This window comes from Pinus tabuliformis, chromosome 7 (assembly GCF_031772625.1).
Source record: "Pinus tabuliformis cultivar Carrire ecotype Pingquan chromosome 7, CPIR1, whole genome shotgun sequence".
NCBI lineage: Eukaryota > Viridiplantae > Streptophyta > Pinopsida > Pinales > Pinaceae > Pinus > Pinus tabuliformis.
The window spans coordinates 1,803,169,993-1,803,184,358 of record NC_142293.1 but is presented as its reverse complement, the minus strand read 5'-3'; the positions used below and the strand labels follow the sequence as shown (position 1 = coordinate 1,803,184,358).

Sequence of the window (14,366 nt, the reverse complement as noted above, 5' to 3'; positions counted from 1 at the left end):
AGCATTCAACATCATGTTGCACCTTATAGCAACGCTGTCACATCTTATCATGTTTTGCATTAGTTCGCTGTTTAGGGGATTCTCTATTTGCTGCAACAGATTGGGCAGCCTTCATCATGGACTGGTTAGGCCATCAAGACAGTCCTACCAACCCTCACACATAGGCAACAACATATCAAATACATACTTGGAACTTTAGCATTAGATCACGAGTTAGGGCATCCAAACAGTGTTGTTCATCCCTTCTTCCAGCGACAATAGTCCTTTTAAATCTGCAGCTCATCAACCAGAGAGAATACCCATCATTCCATGCACAAGTTGCTCCACAAACCACCTAGGTTTGTCCTTCTTCAATGTGGTTGCCTACTACAATTACTCGACCTTGCCTAGGGCATCATGCTACCTACAAAAACACTTCAGAAACCCTCAACAAGGCTCCCTTTCCTTCGCTATTGCTACAAGAATATGCGGCCTTGTTTTGGAGGGCCTAATACATCTCAGCCTCCAAAACAAGCCTCCCTTCCTACCTGTAATTACCCAAGGAAACTCGGCCTGGTTCTTTTATTTCTACCCAGAATTTCCTATCATGACCTCGGCCTCCTACTTGTAGTAACTCGGTTTCCAAACAGTCTAGAAGGAGGCATAAACTATGCCTTCCTTCACCTTCATTGGGCTTCTCTCTTCTGTGGCCAAAACAAAGCTCTTTATGCACCATAGATCTTGTTATAAGCCTGCTGCTAGGGCACATTGTGACAGCTGATTTAGGGCCTCATAGATCAACATTGTAGGTCTCTTCTAGACCTACGTTTAGGGTATCTTCATGAATGCGTTTTAGGGCATCATCTCCATGACTGCGTTTTAGGGCAGCATTGTCTTCTTAGGATCTCTCCTCCCACCAAAACCTAAGACAAGTGGAGAGAAGAGATCACAAGAAGTGTGTGTGTAAATGACCTTCAAGGCACCTCTATTTATACTAAAACGTTGAGCACAAGTGGGGGCAATTTGGTTGTTGGCCGACCTTGACGAATTGTCCCATAACACAAATAAATTCATATCTCCATGAATACTTGTCGAAATCGGATGATCTTTAGATCAATCCTACACCTCTCGACGAGAGGAATCCAAGAAAAATATCAGCTACCATGAATAAGTAGACCCACATGGAGTTTGGCCCTAGTTGCCAATTTTAACACTCCCTCTCAACTAGGGAGAACTCCATCTGCTAATCCATCTACCAAACTGTACTATCTCTGCCATCAGTGCCCTTCACTGCTCTGTTTTGCTCTACTCTGCTCTGCTCTGTTGAACTATGAAGAAGAAGAAGTGATCGAGAATGTATCATACCATCCTCTACTGACCCGAAGTCAATCCCATATAAAAGAGAGTGTCGCATACCACTCTTACTGACCTGAAGTCAGTTCCAATAAAGAGAGTGAGTCATACCACTCTTATCTATCCGAAATCAGTTCTAAAAGAGAGTGAGTTATATCACGCTTACTAACCCGAAGTCAGTTTCATTGATCCCAGATCAATATCAAAAGAGAGTGTCTCAAACCACTCATACTGACCCGAAGTCAGTTTCATTGATCCCAAATCAATATCAAAAGAGAGTGTCTCAAACCACTCATACTGACCCAAAGTCAATTTCATTGATCCCAGATCAATATCATCCTAGCATAGGGAGTACGATAGTAACACGATGCGTCCATCGGTACTACTATGGTCCCTATCCTCATTTCCCTACTCATTGGCCAGATGAGAGGTACTTCCCATGAGTCCCAGACTGCATAGGTAGGATGTCTCGGCAGGAGAAGTATGAACCACTCATCCTGCCTACATGTCACAAGGGGTATCCCAAGAGAACGCTGAACCACTCACCCTGTACACAACAAATCACTAGGGAAAGGCTGAACCACTCATCCTACCTACATAGCAAACGACTGGGGGAAGGCTGAACCATTCACCTTATGGTTGCTCATCGCTCTAAGATGTACCCCTAAGCCCCCTAAAGCTCCCAAAGCTCAATGTCCATGTCTATAAGACCCTTAGGAGAGAGTCTCTCCACGACTCTTAGTCGTTCTCGGAAAGTCACAAATTTGACCTTTCCAAGGGGCTTCAACAGAATGCCAACAACCTGCACATCAGTCCTAATGCGATGGAGCCTTCTTGCTCATCAATGTACCATATCCCAGATAAAGTGGTACCTGATGTCTATCTGCTTGGAGCGATCATAGAATACGGGATTCCTCAACAATCGAATCCCCCTCTGGTTGCCACATAAGATCACGGTGGTATCCAGCATGTGTTTAAACAGCTTACTAAAGAGCTTCCTCAACCAGGCAACTTCACATGAGGTCATACTTGCAGCTATGTATTCAGTCTCAGCGGTGCTCAAAGCAACTGACTTCTGCTTCTTGCTCATCCAGGATATCAAACCAGAACCCAAAGATAACCAGTACCCAGAAGTGCTCTTGCGATCCTCCACACTGCCTGCCTAATTAGCATCAGAATAATCATGCAGCTTCACATTTCCAGCAGTGTATCTCAACCCATGAGTGATTGTGCCCCGAAGATATCTCAGAAGATTCTTGGCATCAATCCAGTGAGGCTCAACCATATATGAGCTCTACATGCTAACTGCAAAACATATATCCGGACGGGAGTTCACCAAGAACATCAATGCTAGTATGAGTTTATGAAACTCAGAGGCATTTCCCAAATCAAGTCCGGCATCACTACCTGTTAAACACACACATGGCAGCAAGAGAATCTGAAGGATAAAACATGAGAGTTCATTTTTATTAACAAATGATATACATTTATAGTACATGGTTTGACCGTTGGGTTTCACATCCCAAGGTCTCTTAGACTTCCTTTTGTCTATTCAGCTTCGACACTAACCCATTGAGGATTAGGTGTCCAACATTCCCCCCCTTAATCCGAAGGGTTATGTATGAGTCCAAGAGGAGAGCTGTAATACAAAATGTGCAAAAATGCATGGCAGCACTAGGTTGAATGTGCTCTCTTAAATGTTGGTATAAAGGGCGGTGGTTTAAGGATGACCACCAACACTGGAATGCTTAGTGCAATTCCCGGAACTCTTCCAAAACTGGCAAGAAGATGAAGTCTTCTGCTAGAGGAAGTGTTCCTATTGTTTTGAAGAGGGAAACCTTCAACCATGAAAGGGAGGCCTCACCCCGCATAAAAGGGAGAACTTCAACCTAAAAAAGGGAAGTCTCAACCTGTGATGGTTTAAGGATGACCAACAACTCTGGAATGCTTAATGCAATTCCTGGAACTCTTCCAAATCTGGCAAGAAGATGAAGTCTTCTGCTAGAGGAAGTGTTCTCAATTTTGTTCCTGGAATTCTTTTGAAACTGGCAAGAAGTTGAAGACTTCTGCTAGAGGAAGTGTCCCAAATTACCAACTGAAGGCATGCTCAAGGGCATCTTTGTTTCTGGCTACAACTCTGAAACTGGTGTGGCAGGTTGTGGCTCAGGCTCGCTTGATGTGGCTTTGAAGCTTGTAGATGACCATCATTTCCCCCCTGTCAGATACAAGGTGAGATGATGGAGAAAACTCAACTGCAAGACTGTTCAATACTCTTGAACAAGTTCTGATATGTGATTGGAATATCTTCTTGGCTGTTAATGCCCATTGCCAAGAAGCGATCCATCCAAGATGAATCTTTGTTCTTGCAGGACGTTTGTTTCTGAAGCATCTGTGTGAAGAATGGCTGGTTTTATGACAGTGCTTACATGGATGAAGATCAAAACAGTGATCTTTCAAATGGCCAACTCGGTCACAGTGTTGGCATTTCACAATCTGTTGTTGTTGTTGTTGCTGTGGAAGAGGGGCAAAATTTGAGTTTTTGCATCCGCATGTACAACTGCTGCTTTATGGGAGTCTGTCTCAATCTTAGGAACAGAAACAGGTTCAGAATGATGACTCCTCTGTTTTAGTTCTTCTTGCTGTAGCTGAGTTTCGAGCTACAAAAATTCTATCTTCTCTTGTGCATTTTGCAGACAAATTCTAATGTTAGCCAGAGAGGATTTGTTGATTTTTACTGTGTCATTAGTAGTAGATTGTATCAGGATTTTCAAAAACTCTAATACTTCATAAGCTTTCCCCATTTTCTCCAGTTCAAGAGTGCCAAGAAAAATGCAGAATAATGACAAGCACTTGAATTCTCTAGAAAGAAATATGTAGACACTTGCAGCAAGGTCGATATAAAACAATCTTGTCCCCTTTGAAATAATTCTCTTCCTCCTTAATTTAATGGCTTCATATTTCGAGTATTTGAAGGAAATTGAAAGCATTTTTAATCCAAAATACGCACATAACCATCCACTCAAACATACACATAACTATCCACTTAGACAATATATAAAGAAGCCAAATTTCACCTCATTAAAGTACGTGTAACAAACCTCATGTTAAGGTTTCACACACCACTAATTATAAAGACGTTCTATTCAAAAGTAGAGTTCCCCAGATTCATGTAACAAATTTACGTACTTCCCTAAACTCTCCATTCTCACGCATGCACATGGCAGTTAGGAAGTGATACTACCCTTTCACCAACACAACTCGCATGACATTTCAGACGATTTGATGGCCGTTAGGTTTCCTGAACCTCAAAAATGTATAAATCTGATTCGATGCAATTTGGATTTTCTGTTCTGCCAGCTGCGAGAACGACCAGTTTGGAAAACTAAAACAACGAACGGAAAACACACACATTTTTTACCATTACAACTGACAGATTTGGGTGGTGATGGCCAAAAAATAAATGTCGCCCACAGATGGTTATACATTTGATTGTGATTTCCTCATCGCGTCTAGGGTGAATACCCTTGTAAACCTTACAAAATCCCCATTTACCAATACGCTTTCATTGCGGAACCCGTTCGTGGTGATGTCGAGCTCTTTGTAATTGAATCCCTGGGACTAGAACTCTTGCTCCAATTCATAAGCAGCGTGCAGTCAAACTCATAGCATCCAATCGATGGAAACGTTAAATAAATATGGGACAATGCTCCAGAGCAGAAGAAACTCTATAGAATCCATATCTCTTTAATGCAAATGCTCAAGGATCGCTTCGGCAAATGCAAACAGGAAAATCCTGACGATCAAAAAAGCAGTGTACTCTTTCCTCCAGCGTTCAAAAGACTTCGACGGCTTCAAGAATGAGGTCCTTCAAGTGAGACGGAGCCCATTGGCACTTTTAGGGCGCCTAATGCATCTTTAGACCGAAACGGGCATCCCTGAGCTCGACTTTAGAGCATTTCACACAAGGCCGAGTTCTTCCACCAATTCCCAGTCTGATTTAGCTGGAAATTCATAGAACATACAAGGTTTAGAGCTCCAAAAGACTTCATTCTTTTTCTACAACAAGGCCAATATTGTTGTAAGAATGAGTGTCGCAAAGCTTGTGAAAAAATGCTTATAGCTACGGGCCTGTAACCACGACAAAGAGCAACGTAACTCCAAAATTGGAAAGGGCTCAGCTTTGGAACAGTGGCCAATGTGCAAAGAGAGTTTGACAAATGTATAAGAGCGCAAAAATGCGACACGGGTTCAACTTAAAAAATACTAAAGATGGCAAAGACATTGACTAGTTTTCATGGAGAAGGGGCTCCTTGATGTAGCGTGATGGTGTTGCTGGTGTGTCTTGGCCTATATTCAGATGGGCTGGTGGCAGAGATGACAAATACTTTGCCCGTATTGGAAACAATACCCCTCAAAAAGTACAGACAGCAAAAGATCAAACAAATGGATATAAGCTGGATAAATCCCATATATTTGTTGTTAACATGTTTGATGACTTAAATATATGAAAGTATCAAATGGGTGGATTCCTCCAGAAAGAAGGCCTATACACCTGTGGAAAATTTACAACAATGGCTAACAGACGAAAAAGTACGTGATCAATTTGTTATTCATGCTAACACTGACACTGAAGGTTATTGGAATGATCCTAGACAACACAAACCAGAACTAGTCTACCGACGTGGATACTGGACTGAAAGCTTTGTCCAGTGGTTATCCCTTGGAACTTACCTCGCAACAGTGCACAGGCAGGGAGCAACTATTTAGGGAGGTGCTACAACCTTTAACCGTCTGATGCGATTTGCACATCCGCAGGTAAAATTGATAGATTTCTCTTTTGGTGAAAAATTCTTGGTTACTTACAGCAGTCACGAGCCAAGTAATGCTCGAGACACACAGAGGGTTACCCTCAACATTTTTGACGTGAGGACTGGTAAAGTATTGAGAGAGTTTAAAGGAAATGCTGGTGATTTTGCAACTGGTGGAAATGGAAATGTAGTATGATATCAAATGTATCCGGCAGGTCGGACCAGCGTTCAACTCAATCAACAAAGCAGCATTACAAATTCAGGAATGCACAGAGGTCATAATTAATGAAATGGCCAGACGAACAGTGGACGTTGCAAAGAAAGAGCGCTGACAATTGCAGAGAATGCCCAAAAATGAGAAAATGCGTTTCTAACAGAGGCCAAATTAGTGGAGCGTTAGGTCATGCAGGCAATTAGAGCACTCAAGTTCTGGCAAGTAGGATAGATCCAATAGAGAAAAACTGACAAAACCAGTGGCTCAAATTGGAGCAGGGTTAGAATTCGCCCGCTCTGATACCATGTTAAACACACACATGGCAGCAAGAGAATCTGAAGGATAAAACATGAGAGTTCATTTTTATTAACAAATGATATACATTTATAGTACATGGTTTGACCATTGGGTTTCACATCCCAAGGTCTCTTGGACTTCCTTTTGTCTATTCGGCTTCCACACTAACCCATTGAGGATTAGGTGTCCAACACTACCACATAACTTTTGAAAGTTAAGCTCCATCGAGGTAGTCACGAGCTTGCAGTTTATCATTCCAATCCGGAATCCAACTCCCTCTTACTTTTGCAAATGAGAGGGTATGCACCTGTCAGAAAGAGGTCATCCTCATAAGGTGCCAATATGAGAGGTCTATCATCCACAACCTTCAAGCAATGGGTTGGATCGGCTTCACTCCTAGTGAATCTCAACTTTTCATCAGACAACTATCAATCCTCTCATATCAAGCCCGGGGTGTTTGCTTCAAGCTATAGAGAGCTTTCTTCAACCTGCATACTGAGATTCCCAATCATGGATCTCAAACTCCTCGGTTTGTTCCACATCCATGGTCTTGCTACGTGAGGGGAATGGTCCCCTTGTAAGATTTTCTTTCGGTACATCTCGGACATGTACCTTCATGCTTTTCTTGAATTCAAGCATCCTTATCACCATTTGACTCACATCGGGTAGGGTCCCATTATAAGCAGACCTTCAGTGCTATAGAAGAGATGTGTCTATTGACATGGTACCCAATGGACTTCCTGCAACTTGATACAAATTGCCAATCCTAAACTCAAGAATAAAAGCATCTTTGAAAATTCCATTTTCGAACATGTACCTTTCCATCGATGAATGTCTTCCATTGTTGAAATGGACCCCAGGATAAGGTACATAAAGAACTTTTGGATTGAGTTACCCTGATCAAAATGAAGAGTAACATTCCCTACACCCTTTACGGGATAGGTGGCATCGTGTCCAAGAATAATCTCCAAGTTGTTTCCTTCTCTCTCAGATTAGAGAAAACTTCCCTGTGTCTGGTGAAAATGCCTTGAAGCACCACTTATCAATATACCACTTTTAAAGTGTCTAGAGGAGAGGTAGTGAAGAGGGTTGAACTCCTCTTGCTTATCCGAAACAACATTTGATTCTTCATACCTAGAGATCCCAACTTCCTTGAAGAGTCGGCCATTTCCTTGATGACTTGCATTACCTGTCATTCCTCCGATCATTGAAGATGTCCCTAGAATGATTGTTATCATCATCAAGTGATGTGTCTTTACCATTCAAACACTCCTTCGCATAATGGTCAAACTTATTGCAAGAAAGGCATCTGCCTTTCCTTCCACCCTTAGATCCGGACTTCCCATTAAAGTGATCTTTAGGTAGGCCATCAGAAGCTTCCGTTGTGCCACTCTGATAATATTCTCTGCTTCGACTTCACCCTTGGTGAATTTGACGAGGGATGAGGAACCCATTGAGCCTTTTGTCCTTTCCCAACTGTCTTCGATGATTGCTCTTTCACTCTTGCTTGGGCTTTGTCTTCACCTCAGCTCTGATACCATGCTAATTTTAGGTATGTTCTATGCTTAGAGCAATTTATTTCAATTTTTCCAATTAGCTCAATATCTTTTCCAAATTAACAATCACATCAGCATAATATTAAATTGTATATAGAACATAAACATAAATCGCAGAAGACAAAAGCCAAGACAAGAGGACACAAGATGTGGCGCCAGCCAGGGACAAACCCAATGAGGGGAAACCCTTGATCAATTCTTCTTATATGTTCTTCAATAGTTCAGCAAAGACAAAGATAGTACTTATACATCAGAAATCAACCTTTTGACTTATCTAAATAAGAGCAGAGATCTTCTCTAGGAAGATGGCATATGAGGAAGCTGATCTGAGCAAACTGCTTCCACTGATCCAAGGTGACTCCATCACCATGTTGCACCTCACTATGCTGCACCTTATTGTGTTGCACCCAATCTTCATGTTGTACCTCACTGTGCCCATCATATTGCATCTCAGTGTATCATTATTTATCACTGTGTTGCACTTTGTTACCAAGTGTTGCACACAACATGCTACACTACACTTCATCACGATGCCCATCATTATGTAGCAGCATTCAACATCATGTTGCACCTTATAGCAACATTGTCACATCTTATCATGTTTTGCATTAGTTCACTGTTTAGGAGATTCAACATCCGAAGTGCAAGAAGATCTTACTAGAATGTCTCCCGAAAAGATATGGAGACTCTGATGGAAGCAAAAGATAGAAACCCTTGACAATGGATATCAATGGGAGATGTGTCAATCTGCATGAAGGACGTTGGTAATTACAGACAGATGTCATGGTGAAAGATCATCACAAAGGTAATTTTGAGTTGAAGTGTACATTGTTTACTAACATCTGGTTAGGCTTATGTAGGACTATCGAAGGGAAGATCTATAAATAACTTCCAAGATCTATAAATGACTTCCAAGCAGATCATATCGAAGGATGTAATATACTTCCGAAATATGGCATGAAAGCAGAATGACATGAAGCAAAGCCAGATGGAGAATCTGATGGATCACTTTCTAATGAGTTGAGGACATGACTGGCTCGTGAATAAAAGTGATATATGATTTGTGCCCTATATATATAGAAGTTCCCAAAGGATGAAGACTCCTTAGCAAAGAAGAAATTCATGACATTAAAAGAAGGAGATCTTCATGCAGCTGGTTATTTTAGGATCTCGACATGAAGAGCTGCGATAGGTACCTGGTTAAGAGGGAGCCTAAGAAGAAGTTTCTTACTTGGAAGAAACTTGGAAATTCCTAAGCAAGGAGCTTAGTTACTTACCTCTATGATAGGAATGAGTACATTCCTTTAATGGAATAAAACCTCCTAGTATAAAAAGGAGTGATAGACATGTTGTTCTAATCTTCACTTGGGAAGACAGAATGAAGGATTGTGTAATCATTTGGCATCTGATGCTCTTAGGGTATGAGATAGGGTATCCCATGAAAGAGTAGTCGTTAAGGACTGGTATTCTTTTGGGATTGGGGAGTCCAAGAAAAGAATAGTCCTTATTGAGCATATGCTGAGTGAACCCGGGTGGGGTATGTTCCTAGAGAGACAATGATGAGTATGTCTATAAATCATTGGTCTCGCCAGCATTGTGCTTTGATCTTGTGGAGAGATAGAGTTGTTAGTCAACGGCTTGCTATATAACAATGTTGGTTGGTATGACACTATACAAATGAGTTACAAATCCGAATTCTTCTTATGAGAGATTCTTCAGATTGAGAAAGTCCAAGTACCATTGTGAATACCCCCCTAGTTAAGAGGGAGTGTTGAAAAGTGTAACTAGGTTCTATCTTCATAATGACATGTAATTATGATTTTTTGCAATGAGATGTAAATAAGAAAAATGAAATTATTATATTGACTTGCTTCATGGGTTTCATGAGCAAGGGATTTTGTTTTGAGTCAAGACTCCCATTGAGAGTCCTTAGGATTTATTTGTCATCTAGTCATAAAATGTAAGAGTCATTGTCATGTAAATGAAGTCATGTTACACTTTGTAAAAGGTCATCTTGTCTATGTAAAAGTATCCTCAAAGAACTTGTCACCTAACCTCTTCAAGTTGGCCTACAAATGTTGAAGAAGCTGCTAGAACAAGTCGGCCTACCTCCAACTGTCAAGTCGGCCTAAAGACCTAGTGAAGAGATGTATAAATAGAGGAACTCGACCTCCATTCTAAGCAAGAAGTTCAATCTAATTTCGGCCTAAGAGAAGTGCGAAGTAAGGTACAAAAGAAGTGTGAAGAAGAGACAGTGAAAGGGTTTTCTCTAGGGTTACAAAAGTCACTATTCTAGGGCAGCGAAGAAGGATCTTCTGGGGCAACAAAGAAGGATCTTTTGGGGCAGCGAAAAAGGGATCTTTTGGGGCAGCGAAGAAGGGATCTTCTGGATCAACGAAGGAGGCAGTAGATAAGTTTCTTTTGGGACAGCGAAGGAAGGGATCTTCTAGGGCAGCAAAGGAAAGACTCTTTTGGGTGATCGAAGTAGAGACCGAGATTCTCTAGGGAAGTTGTGAAGAAGCAGTGGAAGAGATAGAAACTGAGTTTCTCTAGAAGAAGCTGAGAAGGAGCAGTTCTAGATCAAGAAAAAAGGCGAAGGAAGGAAGAGGCAGAGCATCAAGGTTGGTGACAAGGTTCTTGAGAGGATACTAGAGTCAAGGCTCTGTGTCAAGGTATTGATACTTATCAATTGAAGATCTAGAAGAAGAATTTTGATCAGATTTTCCTCTCAAGATGTGAGAGGTTTTGGCCTTGGCTGGAGAAGCCTAGATACTGTGTCACTTGTCTTTTATTATGCATTTTGATAATTGTCTTGATAAAAGAACACATTTATAAGCTAACGAAGATAAGACTATAAGATAAGAAGTAAAAGTGCATCACAAGAAATTATCAAGCACAGAAATTGTTAACTTTGAATGCCCTAGATTTCTCAACAATATGTTCTTTCTTTAGTAACTGTCATGATAATGATTCATGTCATTGAATTAATAAATGGGCTAATATGGAAAATTGAAGCTTCTGTACTAAGAAAAGAACATGTCTTAAACTTAACACGTAGACTGAGCATTCAAGCCCTAAAATTTGAAACTATAAATTCAAAATGAGAGCAAACAAATCACCTTGATAAACAGGAACAGTGGATTGACAATCTTCACAGTCCTGTTAAAAAGAAAAATTGAAAATACAAATTATAGAGCATTCAAGCCCTAAATTCGAATCTCTGCACAAAACTGTCAACCATTCAAAAGAAGAAGGAAAATTAAAAGCAGCAATCACATGAATCCACTTGCAAACAGGAAACATTGAAATAACGATCTCCACGGTCCTCTTACGAAAAAACAACAAAAAGGGAAAATATTTCATTTTTTTATGGAAAAAACGAAAAAGAAAATAAATCATCTAGCAAGTCAAATGGATCCATATGAAACCACGGCGCAGTAAATTAACGTTCATTGGCAGGCTTTGGTGTCCCAAAAAAAATCATTAAAATTTAAACAATACGTATATGTTTGCAAAACATTTACAGAGAAGTTCAAACTATTTACAATCCTTCTACAAAATGTTCAAAATTTACAAGCTAAATAAAGTTTTTACAGAACTTCAAACTATTCACAACTATTTGCAGGATCTTTACAGAGAATTTCAAACTTACATAAAATATTTCGAAAAGTAACAAATGGACAAAATTATGTACAGACTTCACAGAGTTGTAAACTATTCACAATAATTTGCTAAAAAGGAAAAATTCAGAAAAAATCAAATTATGTGCAGTGTTTCCACAAAAGCTCAGAGTTCAGATATTTTTTAAAGCGTACACACTCAAGACACAGAATTAAGTGAAACCTGGGCCTGATCATAGGATTGCGCACTTTTCTTTGAAATAGGCGATAGGGCCGAGCAACGACAGCGCCAGGAGGTCCCGGAAGACGCAGAAAACCACTTGATTCATTCCCACGGTCAGTGCCAACTTCGTTATGACGTGATAACCTCCATAATTCAATTGTACTAAAGCCAACGCAGCGTGCGCCTTCCAGCCGTCGGCCGCCATGGGTTTTCCTCGTGAAGAACCAGCTGACAGGGTCTCCGAGGCTCTAAGATAGACTCAGACTTTTCTGGTCTTAGGCCCAACTGGAGAATCCCCAGACCTATTGAAGCGATCTGTCAGCACAGGATCGATTCCCCGAAAGTACCTATAAGTTTGATGTGAGTTGTGCGTTCCCACGTCTCTTCACGTATCGTATATACACACTGCATATACCTCCGTAAACCCACAGAGGTAGATCGTACTTGCGTATAAAACGACGTCAAAAATGAAAACGATACATTCATACGAAGACCTCGATGGTCCCGCGTATTCGAACCTTTTTTTGGACATTGAAATGTCTTTGTATCATATTTTACAGTAGAATCATTTTTTTGTTTGGACTGCAGTCATGGTTCATTTGTTTGTTAAAATTAAATAAATATATATTTATTTGTCGGTATATTTGCCTTTAACAAATATATATTCCATTTGTTGGTGTATTTGACTTTTAACAAATATATATTTTGCTTGCTGGTGTATTATTTGCCTTTTGATATATGTGTATTTATTTTGATTTGGTGGTACCCTTAAAAACAAAGTAAGTGGATTCTCCTAACTAAATTAGTTAAATACCAACCTTGATAGCAACCCCTTGGTGATGTTTATTAAATATCATTATCACTTAATTATCATATAAGTGGTGCTTGTCACACTAATGACATCGTCAAGGATATTTGGTGGTATTAACAATATATATTGCTAAATTTCAAACCAAGTTTTCATTTCATTAAGTGTTTTAAGTTATGAAGGATACACATGATCAGCGTTTTTAAATTTTGTTTGTCTATATAATTTAAAGAGAAAATTATTGTTATGGCTTGATTTCCTTTAAAGATTAACATTTTTAAATTTTGTTTTTCATATAATTTAAAGAGAAAATTATTGTTATGGGTTGATATTTTATAATGGAGAGGAAAGTTTTATTTCATACTTAACTAACTATTAAGTTAATAGAAAATATCATTCTCTGATGAATATTGTTATTGGCATAAAGATCATGGTATGTGGAGACATATGTTGTTATGATATAGCTTTCACAATTAACGTAGGATAATACACCAGAGCAATTTCACTATAAAGAGGTGACGTGTAAAGGTCGTTTTTGGAAATGTCACTATACCCACCATCTTTGGTTCTTCTTTTGCATAAGAATTTTACAAAGGTAAGAATCATGGAAAGAGATTGAGAAAATTCTATAAGGAGACCATTAGTATAGGGTATCTTTGATTAAATATGTAACCCTGAGATTCCCATGCCTTTCCATCTCTAGTTCATGTGATGGTTCTCTAACAAGACACAAATGGAAATTGGAGAGACTTTATTCACAACTATTGTTGCAAACTAGTCTTTGAGTATTATTATTATTTGTTTGTTTGTGATGTCTATGAAGGTGATTTCGTGCATGGTGGATGTGGGAGGGGTCATTCTTGATCTGTAAGGACAACAATAGGTAACATTTCGATGGGGTTGGGGAACTACGCCTAACAATGAAGTAGAGGCTCTTACACCCTGCCAAGGGTTAGGACTCTAAGACAATAAACTCAAGGGGATATTATCATTCTTAGAGTCTCTTTTATAATGATTTGGACCATCATTTAGAAAACCATTCCTTTCTCAAGGTTATGCTCACATTTTCAACTAATTTGTACTTCTCCTTTAGGGATTGAATGAGATTTGTTTTTACCAAGTCAAGGGAGAGTTAAATGTCATGTATTGAAGCATGCAAACAAGGGAGATAGTTTGAGGGTACCCTAAGGTTATGAGAGGAAGCAAGAGATATGAGGTCACATTTCCACATCCCATGAACATTAGTCATCACAAAACAAATAAAAAGGGGACCACTTGCCCCGCTAAGCATCACCCTCACATATCATGTTAGGTGGACGAGTCAAGATTTTTCATCCTTGCTATTGATGGTCACACTATCTTATATCACCCTCTTCAATGGGCCTATGGTGCAAAATAAGAATTAGCAACATTAATTTGGACATGGGAAGAATAGAAAGTTATCATTCCTTTTGTAATGTCCCAATCCCCTAGCTAGGAAACACTACAAAGCTTATCCCGAGTCCTCA

General features: G+C 39.8%; 1 protein-coding gene across 3 annotated transcripts in view; it reads right to left on the bottom strand.

Moving 5' to 3' along the window:
- LOC149255560 (WAT1-related protein At4g19185-like) overlaps positions 1–12,445 on the bottom strand; it is a 207,950-nt gene extending 195,505 nt beyond the window's left edge. The window contains exon 1 of one of the 3 annotated variants that reach the window (XM_089460519.1): positions 12,077–12,445. In XM_089460519.1, the coding sequence (XP_089316645.1) occupies positions 12,077–12,255 (179 nt within the window). In that variant the 5' untranslated portion in view covers positions 12,256–12,445. Of the gene's footprint in view, positions 1–12,050 lie in introns of all 3 variants that reach the window. The other 2 variants (XM_089460520.1, XM_089460521.1) reach the window with 2 other exon arrangements.
- Positions 12,446–14,366: the final 1,921 nt, after the last annotated feature.